The sequence below is a fragment of the Ahaetulla prasina genome, chromosome 3 (assembly GCF_028640845.1).
Source record: "Ahaetulla prasina isolate Xishuangbanna chromosome 3, ASM2864084v1, whole genome shotgun sequence".
In the NCBI taxonomy this organism is placed as follows: Eukaryota; Metazoa; Chordata; class Lepidosauria; order Squamata; family Colubridae; genus Ahaetulla; species Ahaetulla prasina.
Window position 1 is genome coordinate 221,989,726 of NC_080541.1, and position 22,537 is coordinate 222,012,262.

The window sequence follows — 22,537 nt, forward strand, 5'->3', positions numbered from 1 at the left end:
CCCCTGCTGGACTTCAGATGGAAGCTGGATAGTCCTCTGTCAGAAATGTTCTACTATATCCGTGATGGCGAACCTATGGCACGCGTGCCAGAGGTGGCACGCATAGCCATATTAGTGGGCATGCCAGTTCAGCTCCAGCGCGCATGCGCATGCCAGCCAGCTGATTTTCAGGCCTTCTGGGCCCACTAGAAGTAGGGAAACAGGCTGTTTCCTGCCTCCGGAGAGCCTGCAGGGGGTGGGGAAGGCCCGTTTTTCTTTCTCACTTGGCTCCAGATCCTCTCTATGCATCTAGAGAGGGTGAAAATAGTCTTCCCCAGGCCATCTGGCCCATTTCCCAACTTCTGGTTGGACAGGAAGTGACTTTTTTGCTGTCCCCAGCCTCCAGAGGCTCCTAGAGAGGCTCTGGAGGCTGGGGACAGCACAAAACGTCACTTCCTGTCCAACCGGAAGTTGGGAAATGGGCCGTTTCAGGCCTCCGGTAGGCCTCCGAGAAGGCTGTTTTCACCCTCCCCAGATGCTTAGCGAGGATCTGGAGCCTGGTGAGAAAGAAAAACGGGCCTACTGGGCCATCATGGGCCAGGAGTGGGGGGGTGTGCATGCACGTGGGCGGGGCGCATAAAATTATGGGTGTTGGCACACATGTGCATGAATCTTTCCCCTCCCCCCCTCCTGGCACGTGATGGCAAAAAGGTTAGCCATCACTGTACTAGATCTTGCACTGAGCAGGCAATTGGACTAAATGACATCATTTTCACCTCAATGACTTTATATATAACTAAGGTGACCAACAGTTTTACGATGAGAAGGAGGACACAAATAAATTGAAGAAGAAAAAAATATCGTAAATAAAAGAAACATTTTATTCACTGCAACAATAATACAGAATACACTATAATATGATAAATGCATAATAAAAAGCATTTGTAACAATAAAATTTTATATTGTAATTATGCTTACATGCCTATTAATTATTATTTAAATGAGTACTTTTCCATTGAAGAAATAAACTTGCAAATAAAATGATACATATTTGGAAATTATTAAATAGATAATGAATTAATAAAACGTGAATGATTGTGCTCCCCTGTGTATGACTGAATATTCACTGAGAAAGAAGTGTGCCGTGTCGTGTTTCGGTAAGAAGTAAATGAAGCCACTTGCATGTGATGCACTCTTGTGCGCGGTGCACTCTCTCAAAACAATTCTCCTGTGCGGAGCGCATGCGTCTCATAATCGCGTCTCGCCGCACTGTACCGAGCCTTGACGAATCGTCATGTCAAATGACATCACATCACATGCAACGGATGGATCGGCATCGATTGACTATGGAGATTTATAGATTAGTCTTCAAATGGCTTAGGACCTGGGTACTTACGGGACCGCCTGCTGTTACCACACGCCTCCCACCGACCCATACGCTCCCATAGAGAGGAACTTCTCAGGGTACCGTCCGCCAAACAATGCCGGCTGGTGGCCCCCAGGGGAAGGGCCTTCTCCGTGGGGGCTCCCACACTCTGGAACGAGCTTCCCCCGGGTTTACGCCAAATACCTGACCTTCGGACATTCTGTCGCGAACTGAAGACACATCTCTTTATCCGCGCGGGGCTGGCTTAAATTGGAATTTTAATGTTAAATTTATTAATTTTTAAACGGGGTTTTTAGTGTATGGTAAATTTTAATCTCCAGGCTAATTTAAATAAGTTTTTTTAAATTGTATTTTAACCTGTATATTGTATTGTTGGTTTTATCTTGCCTGTACACCACCCTGAGTCCTTCGGGAGAAGGGCGGTATAAAAATCAAATAAATAATAATAATAATAATAATAATAATAATAATAATAATAATAATAATAATAATAATAATAATAATAATAATATCGAAAAGGAGGACATGTAGGAGGACACTTTTCGAGAGAGGACAGAACTTACAAAAGAAGGACTGTCCTCCCTAAAGGTGGATGATTAGTCCCTTTAATGTAACGTTGATTTAAGGCAAGTTGTACTTTTTATAACTCTGTGATGACTTTATGATCGTCACCGTAAGATATTTCATAGAGAAATCTCTCTGTTGTTTCCCCCAGTGAGGTATTACCTTTTGGACTTCCAATGGAATACACCATTACTTTTCTACTCCGCCTTCTACCAGAAAGTCCCCGAGAAGCCTTTTCTATCTGGCAGATAACAGATGAGGACTTCCAACCGCTTCTCAGCGTCATTCTTGATCGTAAGTAGAGGTACAACCTTCTGGGAGAGGATTCTGTTGCTCCTTGAAATGAAGCCCTTAAGACGGTGATGACGAACCTATGGCATGCGTGCCACAGGTGGCACGTGGAGCCATATCTGTGGGCACGTGAGCATTGGCCTAGCTCAGCTCCAGCTCCAGCTGGCCAACTGACTTTCAGGCCTTCCGGGCCCACCAGAAGTCAGGAACAGGCCACCTCTGGCCTCTGGAGGGCCTCCAGGGTGGTGGGGAAGGCCGTTCTTGCCCTCCCTAGGCTCCAAGAAAGCCTCTGGAGCCTGGGGACGGCAAAAAAACAGGCCTACTGGGCCCACCAGTAACCTTTTTGCCATCGTGTGCCAAAAGTGTGAGTCGTATGGAGGGTCATACACGTACAGGGGGGCAGGGGGAATTGAATTATGCATGCAATCCCCCCCCACTCCCCACGCTTTTGCCACGCGGTGGCAAAAAGGTTAGCCATCACTGCCTTAAGACCTCAGAATGTCCTTTCCAAACTTATCATTATGGTACTTGATTTGATGGTAGCAGTTGGTTTGGTTCTCCTTAATTCTTTTTAACATTGGGAGTGGCATGACGACCTGGAGGTAGAGCTCTCACCTCATAATCTGGAGGCTATGAGTTCAATTCTAGATAGTGGCAGATATTTCTCTCTCTAGGCGCAATGAGTTATTGTCTGCTGTGAACACCAGATAGGCGTCAGGAAGGGCATCTGGTCAGTAAATGCTCTGACTCCATTCTGATGCAAGGAATTACAGTAGCAACCCCCAGCCTTTTGGGCACCAGGGACCGGTTCTGTGGAGAGAGGTTTTTCCATGGACCAGAGGGTGTGTGGTTTCACGTGTTGCCTGCATCCCAATAGATGGGGTTTCGCTTGTATTCACAGCCTGGTTTCTGCCACGTAATAACCATTTTACTAACTTAACAACTGCAGTGATTCACTTAACAACTGTGGCAAAAAAGGTCATAAAATGAGGCAAAACTCACTTAACAAATGTCTCACTTAGCCACAGAAATGTTGGAGTCAGTTGTGATAAGTCAAGGACATCTGAATTAGGTTGAGGAAGGACACTATACAGAATTTTGTAAAACTTTTCAGTTTATTTGTCTTCTTTTTTTTCCCCCCCTGTAGCTCTTAAGAAATCACTGGTATATTTCTATCGGGACCATGAAGCCGATGTAGAAGAGATCACCTTTGATCAACAGGAAGTGAAGAAGATATTCTATGGAAGCTTTCATAAGGTCCTTTTCCTAAAAGAGATATTCACAAGCACAGTACACGCCCCAAATTCTGCTGCCTCCTCCTCGCTTTGATTTTTCAAAATAACGATTCTTTTTTTAAAAAAAATCTGCTCAGGATATTTGTTCGCATGCTTATATGCGCCTATGTTGAAATTTGGGGATGTGTGCCAGCATCATAATGAAGGACTAAATGCCATCCTGTCTCTCTGTGCTAATTTACATAAATTTATGCACACAAGTATCCAAGAATATGTGTGTGGAAGGATAAAGAAAATTAGCAAAGAGAAAGAATCTCTCATGCCTCGAAATATTAAAAGAGTTTTGAAAGTTAAACTGACATAATTAGTGGGACACCTCAAACCTAGTTTGACCTTTACAGCCGCAATTGAGACCGGAATTTCTGTTAATAATAATAATAATAATAATAATAATAATAATAATAATAACAACAACAACAACAACAACAACAACAACAACAACAACAACAATAATAATAATAATAATAATAATAATAATAATAATAATAATAATATTTTAATTTTTATACCGCCCTTCTCCCGAAGGACTCAGGGCGGTTAATAGCCAAATAAAATACAATACAATTAAAATCACTATTAAAAAACTTATTCGATGTGGCCAATAAATTAAATTATAAAATACATATTATAAAATAAAACCCCATTTAAAATCCAATTTTTTAAAAAAACCTTTTTTATGCCAGTCCTGCGCGGAAGAATAAATACGTCTTCAGCTCGCGGCGAAAGGTCCAGAGGTCAGGAAGTTGATGAAGTCCTGGGGGAAGCTCATTCCAGAGGGTAGGTGCCCTCATAGAGAAGGCTCTCCCCCTGGGGGTCGCCAGCCGACACTGTTTGGCCGACGGCACCCTGAGGAGACCCTCTCTGTGGGAGCGCACCGGGCGGTTGGAGGCATGCGGTAACAGAAGGCGGTCCCAAAGACTGTTGCTAAGCAAGACGGTTGTTAACTGAATGTTGCCCCGTTTTACGACCTTTCTTGCCACAGTTGTTAAGTGAATTGCTGCCATTATTAAGTTAGTTAAATTAATCTGGCTTCCCCAGATTAATTTTGCTTGACAGAAGGTGGCAAAAAAACTTTCTGAATCAGCTCCACCCCAGGAATAAGCAAATGCCAAATGTGAGCATACATAAAAGTTTAAATTTCTTTATGAATCATATTCATACACCTCCCATCTACCCAAGGCAAGCTGTTATGCATGTATTTGTATTTAGTAAATGCAAATTTACTGTAAATTGAAAATTTACATCAGGTAAGAGTTTCCAAGGCCCAGGACGACAAATATCAAAGAATTACTTATAAACTAAAAAATTTTCTGTGTGCTTAATGATGCCAGATAGTCCTCAACTTACGACCACAATTGAGCCCAAAATTTCTGTTGCTAAGTGACACATTTGTTAAGTGAGACATTTTAAGTGAATTTTGCCTTATTTTGCGACCTTTCTTGCCACAGTTGTTAAGTGGGTCATTGCAATTATTAAGTCAGCAATACAGCTATCATGAATCCGGCTTCCCCATTGACTTTGGGGAAGGTTACAAAATATGTTTACATGACCTCATTTAAGTCAGTTACAAGAGTCTGAAATTTTGATCTCATGACCATCGGGATGCTGCAATGGTCGTAAGTATGAAAAATGGTCATAAGTCACTTTTTTTCAGTGCCGTTTCAGTAACTTTGAACAGTCGCTAAACAAGCTCTTGTAAATCAAGGACTACCTGTATCTTGATAGAATCATAAGGGGTGGAACTTAACTCATTAGAACAGGGGTGTCAAACTCAATTTCATGGAGGGCCGCATCAGGGTTGTGTTTGACCTCGAGGGGATGGGATGGGCATGGCCAACTCAACCTCAGTTATTTCGGGGGTGCCTGTGGTGGCCCAAGCACTCTACCAGCAAAAACAGGCTCCCGAGCTCCGTTTTCGGCTGTGATGGCCTCCTGCAACCCTCTGCCAGTGAAAATGGACCTCAGAAGGGCTGCCCACGGCCCTCCCAAACTCCATTTTCACTGGCAGAGGCATCGCGAGCCGGTCCTTTGCTGTTTTCAGGTGGCACCGCAGGCCAGTTCTAACCACCCCACGGGCTAGATCCAGCCCCCGGGCCTTGTGTTTGGCACCCCTGCATTAGAAATTCAACTTTTTATCTATAATCTAAGCTCAGGACGCAACAGCTCACTTATGGCTGCAATTCTTTCCAGAATGTAGGGGGGAATAATTCAGGGGGCTCAGAGGTTTCCAAATTGTGTTGCATTGTGATGCACACTCTGCAATCAAGAACAAGACTCAACAGTTTCTGTCTGTTGGGCAGGTCCATGTGTCGGTGAGCCATGGCTGGGTCAGACTCTACGTTGACTGCAAGAAAATAGGAGAAAAGATTCTTGGGAAATCAGAGATCCTTTCGACGGCAGGCTTTATCACGCTGGGGAAGCTGACAAGAACACGAGGACCACGAAGTGGATCAGCCATGGTAAGCTTCTTGATCCTCCAGCTTGGCCACAGCCTTTCTCTGATCCCCAAAGGTAAGTAACCTCAAGGAAACATAATGAAGAAGGAGAAGATACTATAAAAGAGAGAGAAGCTGGCCCAAGCAAAACAAATCATATCTATCAGTAGTGGGTTTCACTTACCTTCGCTACCATTCGGAACTGTGAGCTCGCGTGTGTGCTTGCTTTGCACATGTGCGGCACTTCTGCGCATGCACAGAACCTTCTGCGCATGCGCAGAGTGTCCTTGATGATGTCCAGGTGGGTGGGCGGAGCCTCTCGCCACCGCTGCTACTGGTTCGCGCGAACTGGTAGAAACCTGTCACTGATATCTATTATCTAAAAATAACGTCCTGCAAGGGGACGCAATGGCTCAGCGGTTAAAGGCGCTACGTTTGTCAACTGGAAAGCTGACAGCCTGGGTTCGAGACCCAAGTGCTGCATAATGGGTGAGCTCCTGTTACTTGCTCCGGGTTTGTAACTATTCATCATGGCCAACTCACCATGGCCAACTCGCCATGACCAATTCAATACAGGACAACTCGCTGCAGGACAAGGGTTACACTAATATTAAAGAAATAGTGGAATAGAATCATTAAAGAAAGGATGCAAAAAGAGGGACAGAATGAAATATGAATTGCAAAAATGAGAACAATTTTTAATTGATTTTAAATAATTAAATAGAATTGTTAAATTGTCCCACAGCAAGTTGCTCCACAATGAGTTGGCCATGGCGAGTTGGCTGTAGCAAGTTGTCCCATTCTGACTTGCCCCAGCTCCTGCCCGCCTTGCATTTTGAAAGCATGCAAATGGGAGCAGATAAATAGGTACCACTTTGGTGGGAAAGTAACAGCATTCCAGGCACTTTGGTGTGTAGCCATGCTGGCTACATAACCGTGGCAAATGTCCAATTTGGGTCAATCACCATGATCAGAAGTTTTTTCTTCCAAGCTTTTGGACTCATTCTTAGAACCCATCTTCAGGGAACTTCTCTCTAGCAGACTGTGTGCTGTTCTCTGCATGGTATTAATAGGGTGCCTATTGTAAGAGACTTTTTAGGTGTTAATTGGGGTGTGTTGATCGCTGGCTTTTAAGTCATTGGCTGTCATTTCTTTGTGCTGCCCAGCAAAGCTGGCTGAAGATCTCTGGGAGTTGAAGTCCACAAGTCTTAAAGGGACCAAGGTTGGAGACCCCTGGACTGGACAGTGAAGTTGAAATGGGATAGGGTCTCCTGCTTGAGCAGGGAACTGGACTAGAAGTTGGGTTTTAACCAGGTTTAGGGTTTTTTTGTGGCTGTTGAATGAGCTGTGCAAATCCAATTCATTTTATTAGCTAGTAATTCTAAGTTTGCAGAAAATGGGTTAATGGTTAATGGTCCTAAAATAGCCTTTCAAATATGGAAGAACTAATCTCTTGGCGGTGATAAAAGCATGGAGAATCCATTTCTATTGTCCAGCTGACAATTTCCATATATTAACTATGTAATTCAGACGAATGTGCAAATCCAAAAGTGTTAAACTGTTTAGCTCCAGGTGACAACATGGAGAAGTATGTGCAATTTTTTTTTTGGCAGCATTTTCAGAAGTGGTTTGGCATTGTCTTCTGGGATGAGAGGGAAGGACGGGCCCATTGTCTCTCAACTGGCTTCATGCCTAAAGTAGGATTAACAGAATAACAGGGTTGGTAGGGACCTTGGAGATCTTCTAGCCCAACCCCCTGCTCAGGCAGGAAACCCTACACCATTTCAGACCAACGGTTGTCCATTCCCTTTTTAAAAGCCTCCAGTATTGGAGCACCCACAACTTCTGGAGGCAAGTTGTTCTACTGATTAATTTCAGGAAATTTCTCCTTAGTTCTAGGCTGATTGTCTCCTGGATTAGTTTCTATTCATTGCTTCTTGTCCTGCCTTCAGGTGCTTTGGAGAATAGGTTGGCCCCTTCTTTTCTGTGACCCCTTCAAATATGGGAAGACTGCTAACATGGACTAGCGGGTGACATGATAGCAGCATTCCAATATCTAAGGGGCTGCCACAAGGAGGAGGGCATCTACCTCTTCTCCAAAGCACCAGAGGGCAGGACAAGAAGCAACAGATGGAAGCAAATCAAGGAGAAAAGCTTCAAGATATTGGTTACCACCTTTAAAGCGCTCCATGGCTTAGGACCGGGCTACTTACGGGACCGCCTACTGCCGGCCTCTATCTCCCAGCGTCCGGTGCGTTCTCACAGAGAGGGACTCCTCAGGGTGCCGTCAGCCAAACAATGTCGACTGGCGGCCCCCAGGGGGAGGGCCTTCTCTGTGGGGGCTCCTACCCTGTGGAATGAGCTTCCCCCCGGGCTTCGACAACTACCTGACCTTAGGACCTTTCACCGCGAACTTAAAACCTATTTATTCCATATGGCTGGAGTGGCCTGATTTTAAATTTTAAATTTTAATTGTGGGTTTTAAATTGTTGTAATTTGTATGGGGTGTAATGTTATTTTAAATTTCTGGCATACTTGAATCAGTTTTTTAAGGGTTATTTTAATTATGGTGTATGTTTCTGTTTGTATTTTATTTGTTGTTCACCGCCCTGAGTCCTTCGGGAGAAGGGCGGTATACAAATTAAAACATTATTATTATTATTAACCTAGAAGTAAGGAGGAATTTCCTGATACAGTAGTGGACAAAATTGTGGAAACCTTTTGGGAAAAGTGTGTTTTTGAGGTTTGATGGCAAATAACACCACTTTTTTTTTGGCGTTTCAAGATAATCCTATTCCACTACTGGAATGGTCTGGGAATAGCCCAGACCTTCACCCAATTGAAAATCTATGGAGCTGTCTAAAGAAACTTGTTAGTCAGAAGCAACCCAGCAATAAACCCCAGTTAATAGAAGCAATCCTTCAATCTTGGTTTCACATTATAATAGCTGCAGAACTAAATGTCTTGGTTCCCTCCATGGGAAGATGTTGTAATTCATGTTAAAGGATTAGCTAAGGATTAACTGACATGGTGATGATTTTTGTATATCTCATTTTCTTACGTGTTTCCCTTTTCTTCTTTATACTGTAACTGTTATTCTAATACAGGGATGTCCAAACTTGGTCCCTTGAAGAGTGGTGGACTTCAACTCCCAGAATTCCCCAGCCAGCAACTTGCTCATATTTATGGTTCATGCTGGCTGGGGAATTCTGGGAGTTGAAGTCCACCACTCTTCAAGGGGCCAAGTTTGGACACCCCTGTTCTAATAGCAAATCCTTCATAAAAGTGATTACATTACATTCTTGATTAAATTATATTTCCATATATATATAATTTTATGGGACTACTCCAAAAAAATGGTGTTATTAGCTAGCTTTAGAAAATACGTTTTTCCCAAAAGGTTTCCACAATTTTGGCCACTACTGTAGAATAATTAACCAGTGGAACAACTTGCCACCAGATGATGGGTGGCTGCTCCATCAGTGGAGGTTTTCAAGACGAGATTGGGCAGCCATTTGTCGGAAAGGGCAGGGCAGGGGTGAAATCCAAAAATTTTCCCTACCGGTTCTGTGGGCGTGGCTTAATTGGTGGGCGTGGCTTGGTGGTCAAATGGCTTGGTGGGCGTGGCCAATAACAATAAATAATAAAAATAATAATAATAAAAATAAAAATAATAAATAAAAAAAACAATAAGAGGTACCAAAAACCAACTTTCACACTTTACACACACACAACACAACTGACACACACAATGTAAAAGCAGCTGCACTTCACACTTCACATAGCCACAAAAAGCTCAAAAACCAACTTTCACACTTTACACACACACAACTAACACACACACACACAATACAGCTTTCTGAGATTTTGTGTGTTTGTGTAGTTAGAGTGAAACACTACAGAAACACACCAAATCTCAGAAAGCTGCACAGATATTTTATTTTATTTTATTTTATTTTATTTTATTTTATTGTGGACTTCAAATCCCAGAGTTCCTCAGCTAGCAAAGCCAGCCAGTTGATCACCGAGGAAATAGATTAGCTGAGCGATTGATGCTGTCTGGCTGAAACTGAAACTGCTTTTGGGCTGGAAAGAGAGCCATGCATTCCTCAGTAATTAGGTAAGTGCCTTAGAATCTCTACTCTTACTTGTAGAAAACATGTTTTCTACAAGTAAGAGTACAAGTAAGGTTCTGCTGTTTTTTACTTTTAAAGGCCTGTTTCGGCTGAAGCAAAACCGGCTTTTAAAAGTAAAAAAAAAACAACTGATGGTGCGGCTCAGCAGAGGCAGAGGGGGCGGGGCCAGGGATTTTTGCTACCGGTCCTCCGAACCAGCAGCCGCCATCTCTACCGGATCGTGCGATCCCGTCCAATCCGGGAGCATTTCACCCCTGCTTGAGCAGGAGGTTAGACTAGAAAACCTTCATAGTTCCCAAAATCATTCATTGTATGGTTTTGCCTCCAGGCCCCCTATCATCAGGGGTGGGCTTCAAAAACTTTAGCAAGGGGTTCTCTGCCTGGTTGTTGGGTGGGCGTGGCCATGGTGGGTGTGGCCTAGTCAGGCTTATGCACCACAGCGGGGTGGGTGGGTTTGCCCTCCCCAGGCTCTGGAGGCTTTCCTCGAGCCTCCAGGAGGGCGAAAACAGCCTCCCCAAGCTTTGGAGGCCCTCTGGAGGCCAGAAATGGGCTCGTTTCCGGCCTTTCTGAACTTCCGGTAGGCTCATTTTTCACCCTCCCCGAGCCTCCAGATGTGCCCTGCACTTACCTGCATCCAAAACGGGCTGCATGGGGATTCCTGGGAGGGCCAGGGCCAGCCAGGAGTGGGATTTTGAGGGGGTTCTCCAAACTGCACAGAATTTTAGCTAGAGGTTCTCCCGAACCCCTGCGAACCCCCAGCAGCCCACCCTGCCTATCATCTCTGTTGCCACTCTCTGTATTTGGGAACATCCTTCCCAACACACAAACACCCCTCGCATCCTGGACATAAACTGTTTCAACCCCTACCCTCGAAACGACGCTATAGAGCACTGCACACCAGAACAACTAGACACAAGAACAGTTTTTTCCCGAACGCCATCACTCTGCTAAACAAATAATTCCATCAACACTGTCAAACTATTTACTGAATCTGCACTACTATTAATCTTCTCATAGTTCCCATCACCAATCTCTTTCCATTTATGACTGTATGACTATAACTTGTTGCTGGCAATCCTTATGATTTATATTGATATATTGACCATCAATTGTGTTGTAAATGTTGTACCTTGATGAACGTATCTTTTATGTACACTGAGAGCATATGCACCAAGACAAATTCCTTGTGTGTCCAATCACACTTGGCCAATAAAAATTCTATTCTATTCTATTCTATTCTATTCTATTCTATTCTATTCTATTCTATTCTATTCTATTCTATTCTTTTGCAGTGTAGAGCCCATAATTAATGCATTATAAAAATAGGGGGGGAAATTCCAATGAACACCGCAGACCTCCCTTGCCTCCCAACTGCTTTTCCTGCAGTCTGCCTTTTCCAACATCCACAGTTCTTGGATAGACAGGATGTCTCATTACTGGCTGTCATTTTTCTTTAGCTAACTAGATGTATCTTTTGCAAATGTCATTTTGAGCTATGAAGCTCTCAGTACTCCCCCTGATCGAGACCATGAAAAATGAAACATCATTTCTGCTCGCTCCTTTCCTTTCCGATGGGCTTGATTCGGAGACGAGATAGTGTTTCTTTAAGAGTTCAGAATAATAGAATAACAGAGTTGGAAGGGACCTCGGAGGTCTTCTAGCCTAACCCTCTGGAGAAAAGCGACTTAGAGCTAAGAAGAAATTTCCTGACAGTTACAACAATTAATCAGTGGAACTCCAGAAGTTGTGAATGATCCAACACAGGAAGTTTTTAAAAAGAGATTGGACAACCATTTGTCTGAAGTGGTGTAGGGTTTCCTGCCTAAGCAGGGGGTTGGACTAGAAGACCTCCAAGGTTCCTTCCAGCTCTGTTTATTCTATTCTGTTCTGTTCCATTCCATTCTGCTCTATTCTACTCAAGTAGAAGACCTTATACCATTTGAGACAAATGACTGTCTAGTTTCTTTCTTAAAAACCTCCAGTGATGGAGCACACACAACTTCTGAAGGCAAGGTGTTCCACTGGTTAACTGTGCTGCAGGTTAGTTCTAGGTTGTTTCTCTCCTAGTGGACTTTCCATCCATTGGTTCCTGTCCTGCCTTCAGGTGCTTTGGAGAATACATTGATCTCCTCTTCCTTGTGGCAACCCCTCAAATATTGGAACACTGCTATCCTGTCTCCCCTAGTCCTTCTTTTCATTATTTATTTTATTTATTTTATTTGCATTTATATCCCGCCCTTCTCCAAAGACTCAGGGCGGCTTACACTATGTCAGGCAATAGTCTTCATCCATTTTGTATACTATATACAAAGTCAACTTATTGCCCCCCAACAATCTGGGTCCTCATTTTACCTACCTTATAAAGGATGGAAGGCTGAGTCAACCTTGGGCCTGGTGGGACTTGAACCTGCAATATTGCAAGCAGTTGCTGTTAATAACAGGCTGCATTAGCCTGTTGAGCCACCAGAGGCCCTAATTTGCTATTAGACTAGACATACCCAGTTCCTGCAACCGTTTTTCATGTTTTAGCTTCCAGTCCCCTAATCATCTTGGTTGCTCTTCTTTGCACTCTTTCTAGAGTCTCAACATCCTTTATACTTCTGATCGTTTGGTGATCTGATCATTTGTTGCCAAAATATCTACAAAAAGATAATGCATGTAGGTTTCCTTGACTTGATTTTTTAAAATTTTATTTATTTATTTATTTGTCAAACACGTATAAGATTACAGATATAAGTATAAACATGATTATGAATACAGGATAAGGATACAAATAAATGGAGACAGTAAGACAGAAACCACAGAGTCAGGTAGTACATTCCAGGCAATGACCACTCTGTTGCTGAAGTTGTATTTTCTGCAGTCGAGTTTGGAGCAGTTTACCTTGAATTTGTATCTATTGTGTGCTCGTGTATTATTGCGGCTGAAGCTGAAGTAATCATCGGCAGGTAGGATGTTGTAGCAGATAATTTTGTGTACTACACTTACATCAGACTGAAGGTGATGTAGTTCTAAACTGTCTAAGCCCAAAATTTCAAGCCTGGTGGCATAAGGGATTCTGTTGTGAGCAGAGGAGTGGAGGACTCTTCTCGTGAAATACCTCTGGACTCGCTCAATTGTATTAATTTCCGATATACAGTGTGGGTTCCAGGCAGATGAGCTGTATTCATGACCTGGTCTAGCAAAGGTTTTGTACAAATTATTGTTCCATTGGGATTGCTTGGATATGGTTGTTGTAGTCCGCCAGCAGCCTGCGGAGCTGGCAACGGAGTCAGACAGCGATGAGGCTGAGGAAGAACATGGGCCAGTCCTGGAAGTTGGGGAAGGCCCGGATGAGGGCTCTGTATCGGAGGCAGACGTGGAGCCAGGGCCATTGGGGAGTGATGTGCGCACTCCGGAGCCTCCAGAGGCTGACAGTAATGAGGCAGAGGAACAGGAGGAGCCTGTTCCTAATGCATGCATGAGAAGAGCTGCTAGAAGGCAAGAGCAGCTCAACAAAGAGGATGACTCAGGAGTAGGGCCAGGAGATGATTGGCCCCTTTTTGTCGGAAAACAACGTTGATAGACTTGCTCCTTGTCTTGCTGCATTTATTTCTTATCAGCGTCTTCTGCTTTTGAACTTTTGCCAAGAAACACCTTTGGCAGTTTGCCTAATTAGACCAAGGTTGTTGATAAGACTGAAGAATTGTGTTATGAAGAATTTGTTTTGATTTAGTTTGGATGACGCTGAGAATGAATTAATTCTCAGCTATTCTAATAAAGTCTGTTTGTTTTTTAACTGATTGGGTCTACTACTACTACTTGGCCTTGGGTCACAACAATTGTAGCCACCGGCTTGGATCCAGCCCACCTTCCCAAATAATAATGGAAGAACTTTGGGAAAACTAACCTTTTTTTCTCGGGAAGTCAAAGAATGTGCCAGGAACTCAAGATTCTTCCATTCTCAGAACATTGAGATTTGCAGATCTATAATTGCGAGGGGCTGTCAAGGCAGACAGAATGATATGCAACATCTTGTTGAGACAAATCATGTCTCTGCTGTGCGTTGAAAAAAGCACTTCACGGCTCCTGAGGCATAGAGCTCTTCATCAAGAAGAAACCAAGCTGTCTCGAGCATACATTGTAAATGATGACACTGAGAATATCCTCTTGAGGGAGGAGAAACCTAAAAGAATAATGGGCCATCCTGAGGAGATTCTACATGAAAGGGGGTGGAAAAAAAGGCAAGCGCTTCTTAAAAAGTGGATTTAAGAAAAAAAAAAAGAAAAATAAATGTGACAGGTAGACAAACATCTGTCAGGCACAAGCCCAGAGAAGAGACAGCAAGTTCCAATCTGGTTCAATCCTTTATTAGCTTACACCTGAGGGACAGAATCTTGCCAAACTAAAGCTATAATATTCTAACTCAATAGACATATCCTGAGAGATTTGAAGGTGTGATATTCTGAACCTCTTCCCCAGTGGGGAAATGTAAAATTTGTTACTACCGGTTCTGTGGCTTGGTGGTGGTGGGTAATGTGACTGGGTGGGCGTGGCCAATTTTTTTTTAACTTTTAAAAGCATTTTTTCTACAGCTCTTCGGCCGAAGAGGTTGTAGAAAAAATGCTTTTAAAAGGTTCTGACGATCCCAGCTGAGTTGCCTGATCATCAGAATCTTTTAAAAGCATTTTTTACAGCCTCTTCAGCAAAAGAGGTTGTAGAAAAATGCTTTTAAAAGGTTCTGACGATCCCAGCTGAGCCGCATGATCATCAGAGGCTTTTTTTAAAAAAACTTTTAAAAGCATTTTTTTGGCTGAAGAAATAATGCTTTTAAAAGTTAAAAAAAACCCTCTGATGATTGCGTGACTCAGCTGGGCATGGGTGGGGTGGGGGGCAGGGATTTTTGCTACCGGTCCACCGAACTACCCGCCACCATCGCGATCTGGTGCGAACCGGGAGCATTTCACCCTTGCTCTTCCCCTTCTTCCTTGTCCAGCTCAGTGACTGTGCAGTCTCTTAATGTAACCTCTCTCTGGGTAAGCTCTCAGTTGCCTAAATTCTCCCCCTCTGCTTCTGAGGTAGATGTTGAATCACACAATCTTCTCCAAATTTCAGGCATTTGAAGGGATAGAAAGGGACAGAATTGTTCTCCAAGTTGTTAGGAAGACGAATGATTGTCACTGTTTGAAACAAAAGTGACCCAGATCAACAGAAGGAAGAGGAGGAGGAGGCGGAGGAGGAGGCAAAGAAGAAGAGGAAGAGGAAGGAGAAGGAGAAGGAGAAGGAGAAGGAGAAGGAGAAGGAGAAGAAGAAGAAGAAGAAGAAGAAGAAGAAGAAGAAGAAGAAGAAGAAGAAGAAGAAGAAGAAGAAGAAGAAGAAGAAGAAGAAGAAGAAATAATGATGCTGTACAATTGGTCCATGCAGAAATCCAGAAATGTGAGGTTGGGAGGCAGATTTGAAATGTTATATTTTAAGACATATAACACCAAGTATCAGTATCTTTATGAACTGGCTGCCATGGGTAGATGTGGTCTGTCACAAAACATGTTTGGCGGAAAAAACATGGTTCTTTGCTAGCTTACATGGACCTCATTTGGCTCTGATGAGCCTCAATATTACCTCAGCAAACCCATTGAAAGATCTTTTTTTAAAAAAATATAAGTATTTAAAAAGAAGATGAAAATGAAATCACACTACTATAAAGAATTTAAAAAAAGCTTTCTAAAGAGAAAGCTGAAGGTGTAAGATTTTTTTTTTAAAAAAAAGAAAAGTAACAAAAAGACAAAAAATAGGTTCCAATCTTCTTTACAACAATTATAAATACACTTATAAATTTGCATCTTTCTCTAAAGTTACATCATGTCTCTCTTCCTTCTGTAATCTGTCCTGTCTAGAATAGAATAGAATAGAATAGAATTTTTTATTGGCCAAGTGTGATTGGACACACAAGGAATTTGTCTTGGTGCATATGCTCTCAGTGTACATAAAAGAAAAGATACCTTCATCAAGGTACAACATTTACAACACAAATGATGGTCAATATATCAATATAAATCATAAGGATTGCCAGCAACAAAGTTACAGTCATACAGTCATAAGTGGAAAGAGATTGGTGATGGGAACGATGAGAAGATTAATAGTAGTGCAGATTTAGTAAATAGTTTGACAGTGTTGAGGGAATTATTTGTTTAGCAGAGTGATGGCCTTCGGGAAAAAACTGTTCTTGTGTCTAGTTGTTCTGGTGTACAGTGCTCTATAGCGTCGTTTTGAGGGTAGGAGTTGAAACAGTTTATGTCCAGGATGTGAGGGATCTGTAAATATTTTCACGGCCCTCTTCTTGATTCGTGCAGTATACAGGCCCTCAATGGAAGGCAGGTTGGTAGCAATTATTTTTTCTGCAGTTCTAATTATCCTCTGAAGTCTGCGTTTTTCTTGTTGGGTTGCAGAACCGAACCAGACAGTTATAGAGGTGCAAATGACAGACTCAATAATTCCTCTGTAGAACTGAATCAGCAGCTGAATCAGCAGTCTAGTCATCTATATGATCATCTATATAGATCATCGTTTTCTCTACTCAAAGAAAACCATTCGGCCATCTCAGCAAAAGAGGTTGTGTTTTTTTTTTAGAAAGCCACTAGACCGGTTTAAAGCAGATTTTATTAGATTCATTTAAAAAAAGAGGCCTAATTGATTTGAATATTTAAAACATTTCAATTGGGAAGCATCGACTCGACTGAACAAGTTGAATCGATGTAAAATCCAGTTGGATTTGGGCAGGAGAACAGTCTCTGGATCTGCTCATGTTACTTAATCCAATTTGATGCATCAAATCCATTTGTCGATTCAATCTGACAGGCTGATTCAATCTGTCAAATTTACCCAGTCAAAAGCACCAAGATTCGCAATGTCTAGTGACAGATTTACGAAAAGCTGCAGCTATCTACTGTATTAATTTTAAGAAAGGCCCTGAGCCTCCAGACATGGTGGGAGATACATACTCTATATGAGGCTGGGATTGTGCTTTTCGAGGCACGCTAGCTAAACCTTTTCTTAGAGAAACACCAAAGTGTTATAGAAAAGATGCTAAAATGCCACATCGGATACCTGGACTCCAGTGAATAGACATTTAGTATGAACTTAATTTATTTAACTGGGTGTGTGAATAGACCAGCCCACAGTCCCTTTCTAAGAATTAATTTATTTATCAGATTGTAATTCTAACTTTACGGGATGCCGTGGCTCAGTGGCTAAGTTGCTGATCCTGTCGATCGAAAGGTGGGCAGTTCAGTGGTTCGAATCCCTAGTGCTGCATAACAGAGTGAGCTCCCGTTACTTGTCCCAGCTTCTAGCAGTTCAAAAGCACATAAGAAATGCAAGTAGAAAATTAGGGACCACCTTTGGTGAGAAGGTAACAGCGTTCATGTGCCTTTGGCGTTGAATCATGCCGGCGACATGACCATAGAGAGGTCTTCAGGCAGCGCTGGCTCTTCGGCTTTGAAACGGAGATGAGCACTTTCACCTAGGGTCAGGAATGACTAGCACATATGTGCGAGGGGAACCTTTACCTTTACTAATTCTAACTTTATTATTTTTTATATAAATAACTCAAGGATGTGAACATATCTAATATTCTGTCCTCCTCCTATTTTCCCCACAACAACCACCCTGTGTAAGTGGATTGGGCTGAGAGACAGGGACAAGCCCAAAGTAACACAGCCAGCTTCCATACCTAAGGCAGGATTAGAATTCAACGTCTCCTGGTGATTGGCCCAAAGTCACCCATTTGGCCTTCATGCCTAAGGAAGAACTAGAACTCACAGTGCCCTGGCGATTGGCCCAAAGTCACCCATTTGGCCTTCATGCCTAAGGAAGAACTAGAACTCACAGTCCCCTGGCGATTGGCCCAAAGTTACCCATTTGGCCTTCATGCCTAAGGAAGAACTAGAACTCACAGTCCCCTGGCGATTGGCCCAAAGTCACCCATTTGGCCTCCATGCCTAAGGAAGAACTAGAACTCACAGTCCCCTGGCGATTGGCTAAAAATTCACCCATTTGGCCTTCATGCCTAAGGAAGAACTAGAACTCACAGTCCCCTGGCGATTGGCCCAAAGTCACCCATTTGGCCTTCATGCCTAAGGAAGAACTAGAACTCACAGTCCCCTGGCGATTGGCCCAAAGTCACCCATTTGGCCTTCATGCCTAAGGAAGAACTAGAACTCACAGTCCCCTGGCGATTGGCCCAAAGTCACCCATTTGGCCTTCATGCCTAAGGAAGAACTAGAACTCACCATCTCCTGGTTTCTAGCCTGGTGTCTTAACCACTTGGCCATTGTCAGCAAATTGCCTTCATTTTTCTCAACAAATTTGCCAGCTGCTAAGACCCGAAAATGATAGCATGCAGGGGAGCAGACAAAATGAGATTTTGAAATCTGATTTTTTATTGATGTTGTTGGTTGACTTACTGCATTACAAAAGCACAAGGCTTGTCACATATTCCTCCCACACCACAAAGGCTTTTGTTATGGGAGTATGTATAATGTATGAAACGGGCTGATTGATGCACATCAAAAGTTTAGGGAGTCCTTGCTATTCTCAGAGGTCTGCACAGAATCTCACTTTTAAGAGTCTGTGCTTCTCTATCCATAATTATAAAGTTCAAGTGATGTTTCAAAGACATAGGAATATTTGGAATATTCTTGGGATGGCAATGAATTCTATTTCTGTATTCCTGGGTGGTATGACAAAACAAATACAAACCTTAAACAGAACATGACTCAAACTATAATCTGAAATGTAAATATATATCACCCATATTTACATACAGAGCAGTGGTGAAATCCAAATTTTTTTACTACCGGTTCTGTGGGTGTGGCTTGGTGGGCGTAGTGTAGCTTGTTGGGCGTGGCTTGATGGTGTGGCAGGGGAAGGATACTGCAGAATCTCCATTCCCACCCCACTCTGGCACCAGCCAGAGGTGGTATTTGCCGGTTCTCCGAACTACTCAAAATTTCCGCTGCCGGTTCTCCAGAACCTGCTGGATTTCACCCCTAATATAGAGAATCCTTAACTTAGGACCACAGCTCATCCTCAAATACCGTTGCTAAGCAAGTGAGTTTTGCTGCGTTTTATGACCTTTCCTGCCACAGTTATTAAATGAATCACTGCATTGTTCAGTTAGTCACACGGTTGTTAACTGAATATCGCTTCCCCGTTGACTTTGCTTGTCAGAAGGTCGCAAAAAGTGATCACATGACCCTGGGACATGTAATTGTCATAAATACACACCACTTGCCAAGCATCCGAATTTTGATCATGTGACCATGGGGATGCTGCAACAGTTTTAAGTGTGAAACGTGGTCATAAATCACTTTTTCAGTGCCACTGTAAATTCAAATGGTCACTAAACAGATGGTTGTAAGCTGAGGACTGCTGATAAGCTAGTTTTATTTTATTGCAAGGCTAAATTAACAGAATCTTTCTAGTGTGAAAGTACAGTTCTCCCACCATCACTTTTATATTCTGAGCAGTTAGGGAGTATCCTTTTAGAGTTATTTTCTCTACCCATTATGCAGCTGTGGCCTACATCTCATCCTATCCTATCCTATCCCATCCCATCCCATCCCATCCCATCCCATTCCATCCCATCCCATCCCATCCCATCCCATCTTATCCTATTTTATCCTAACCCATCTCATCTCATCCCATCCCATCCCATCCCATCTTATCCTATTTTATCCTTACCCATCTCATCTCATCTCATCTCATCTCATCTCATCCCATCCCATCCCATCCCATCCCATCCCATCCCATCCCATCTTATCCTATTTTATCCTAACCCATCTCATCTCATCCCATCCCATCCCATCCCATCTTATCCTATTTTATCCTAACCCATCTCATCTCATCTCATCTCATCCCATCCTATTCCATCTCATCTCATCTCATCTCATCTCATCATGCTGTCCTGTCCTGTCCTGTCTTGTCCTATCCTATATTATCCTATCCTATCCTATCCTATCCTATCCTATCCTATCCTATCCTATCCTATCCTATCCTATCCCATGTCATCTTATCCCATCCCATCCCATCCCATCCATCTCATCTTATCTTATTTCATTTCATCATCCCGTCCCATCCCGTCCTATGCTGTCCTATCTCATCTCATCTCTAGGCAGGACCTCTTCCCTCCATCTCCCAAGGCCATTCCCACATACCATTACAAAAACAGAAGGCAGTCACGTGATATCCTTTTGCCCAATCCATGCGGGACACACAGAACCATCTTTTTTGATACCTATCTTCTCTTTCTCTCTCCTTTCTAGCTCCAGTTGCAGTCACTGCAAATTGTGTGCAGCACTTCGTGGCCGGAAGAGGACCGATGTTGTGAGATACCAGCTTTGGTAAGAATGGAGGGAAAGATGTTAATTCATTTGGTTCACTAGGTGACATTCTTAAAAAGTACAATTGCTATGGCCTTTGAGAGCTGAGATTCCACAGCTCTCCCTTCAAAGAACGGTTGGAAGAAATGTCCATCTGGGTTCAGTTCCAAGTGGGGAAGAAAGACACTGGAAACACGGAGACTGCTTGGGAAGATGGTTTTAATGGTGGACAGGACCACATCGTTTGAGGTCCTGGGGGGGAAAAGGGGAAGAGATGCTGAGAGTCCCTGGTTTTTATGCCCTCTCTGGGCTTTTGAATTTGAGCTTGTATTCTGATCAGTTGTCAGATTCCCATAGTGCCATGTAGGGGCAATTCTGTAGGCTGTACATAAACTGTTTCAACTCCTACCCTCAAAACGATGCTATAGAGCACTGCACACCAGAACAACTAGACACAAGAACAGTTTTTTCCCGAACGCCATCACTCTGCTAAATAAATAATTCCCTCAACACTGTCATATTAGTTACTAAGTCTGCACTACTATTAATCTTCTCATCGTTCCCATCACCCATCTCCTTCCACTTAGGACTGTAACTTTGTTGCTTGTATCCTTATGATTTATATTGATATTGATTGTTTCCTGATTGCTTATTTGTAGCCTATGACTATCATTAAATGTTGTATCATTAAGTGTTAAATTTGTACCCTATGACTATCATTAAGTGTTGTACCTTGATGAAAGTATCTTTCCTTTTATGTACACTGAGAGTGTATGCACCAAGACAAATTCCTTGTGTGTCCAGTCACACATTCTATTCTATTCTATTCTATTCTATTCTATTCTATTCTATTCTATTCTATTCTATTCTATTCTATTCTATTCTATTCTATTCTGTGTTTTTGAGTCCCAAGTTTGGTTGACTCTTGCTGGGTGATGATGTAATGAAAGGGCTTTGGACAATTCCTTCTATGGCTCTGCCTGCAGGAGGTAGATCTTTGTTATGTAGAATAGACTGGCTCAGGCCTTAACAGCCCATTGACAAAGGTGGGTGAGGGCGGCTGAGTTTCTGCCTCTCTTTTAGGGGAAATATTCTGCCCTTTTAATATTTCCTAAAATACCTCATTTTCCTAGAAGAGGGGTGGGTGCTAACTTCCTACAGAACCAAGATAGGCCGCTTACTTAACAGCCAAAGGTACACAGAGGTAAATAGAAGCAAAGGAGAGGACCAATCTGTTAGTGTTCCACAGTGAAACAATTGTCTTTGTGCAGCGAGAGTCACTTCATTCTTTTTCTTTTCCTTATTTCAGAGAGATGAAGAAGCTTGTCCCAGTTTGCTTCCTTCCTGCAGCTGCACATCTGACGTTCCAGGACTTCCGGGGCCCCCAGGCCCTCCGGTAAATGAAGCATTCAGTAATACTTTGCAGGAAGGAAAATAGGTAGTTGATGCCTTAAGGGGAAAACATCAGCCTTATTCGTGCAAAAGGAATTGCACCAGCCATGCTCCGTTGAACAAAAAAGTAGATACAGGTCACGTCTCCTCTCTGAGTGGCCATATCCTCAAAGAGAAGAAGAGCACCCCAATAGCCTGAATAAGAAGACACAGATCTGTACCGTGTTTCCCCGAAAATAAGACCGGGTCTTATATTAATTTTTGCCCCAAAAGATGCATTAGGGCTTATTTTCTGGTTAGGTCTTATTTTGAGGAAAATATGGTACTAAATGCATCCATCTGGCTGACAATCTTAATTGGGGCTTATTTTGGGGGTAGGGCTTATATTATGAGCATCCTGAAAAATCATGCAAGGCCTTATTTTCCAGTTGGGATTTATTTTGGGGGAAACAGGGTAGTTGCCGGGCTCATTCATATGGAAAAATGCACATAAAGCAGATAATTTCTAAAGTTGAAAATAATTCAATAATTATTGAATTAAAATAATTCAATAATTCAACAATTATTATTGAATAATTAAAAAATAATTCAGTCCTTGACATACAATCACAATTGAGCCCCAAAGTTTTGTTATTAAGCGGGGTTATTTGCTAAGTGAATTTTGGCCCATTTTATGACCTTTCTTGCCACAGTTGTTAA

The 22,537-nt window shown here is 42.6% G+C and overlaps 1 protein-coding gene across 1 annotated transcript in view; it reads left to right on the forward strand.

Annotated features, from left to right (window-relative positions):
• Nucleotides 1–22,537, forward strand: part of COL20A1 (collagen type XX alpha 1 chain) — a 265,731-nt gene that overhangs the window by 169,237 nt on the left and 73,957 nt on the right. Inside the window, exons 24-28 of the mRNA XM_058174284.1 lie at nt 2,083–2,225; nt 3,370–3,479; nt 5,818–5,976; nt 20,390–20,467; nt 21,756–21,842. Of these exons, the coding sequence (XP_058030267.1) occupies nt 2,083–2,225; nt 3,370–3,479; nt 5,818–5,976; nt 20,390–20,467; nt 21,756–21,842 (577 nt within the window). The remainder of the gene's footprint in view (nt 1–2,082; nt 2,226–3,369; nt 3,480–5,817; nt 5,977–20,389; nt 20,468–21,755; nt 21,843–22,537) is intronic.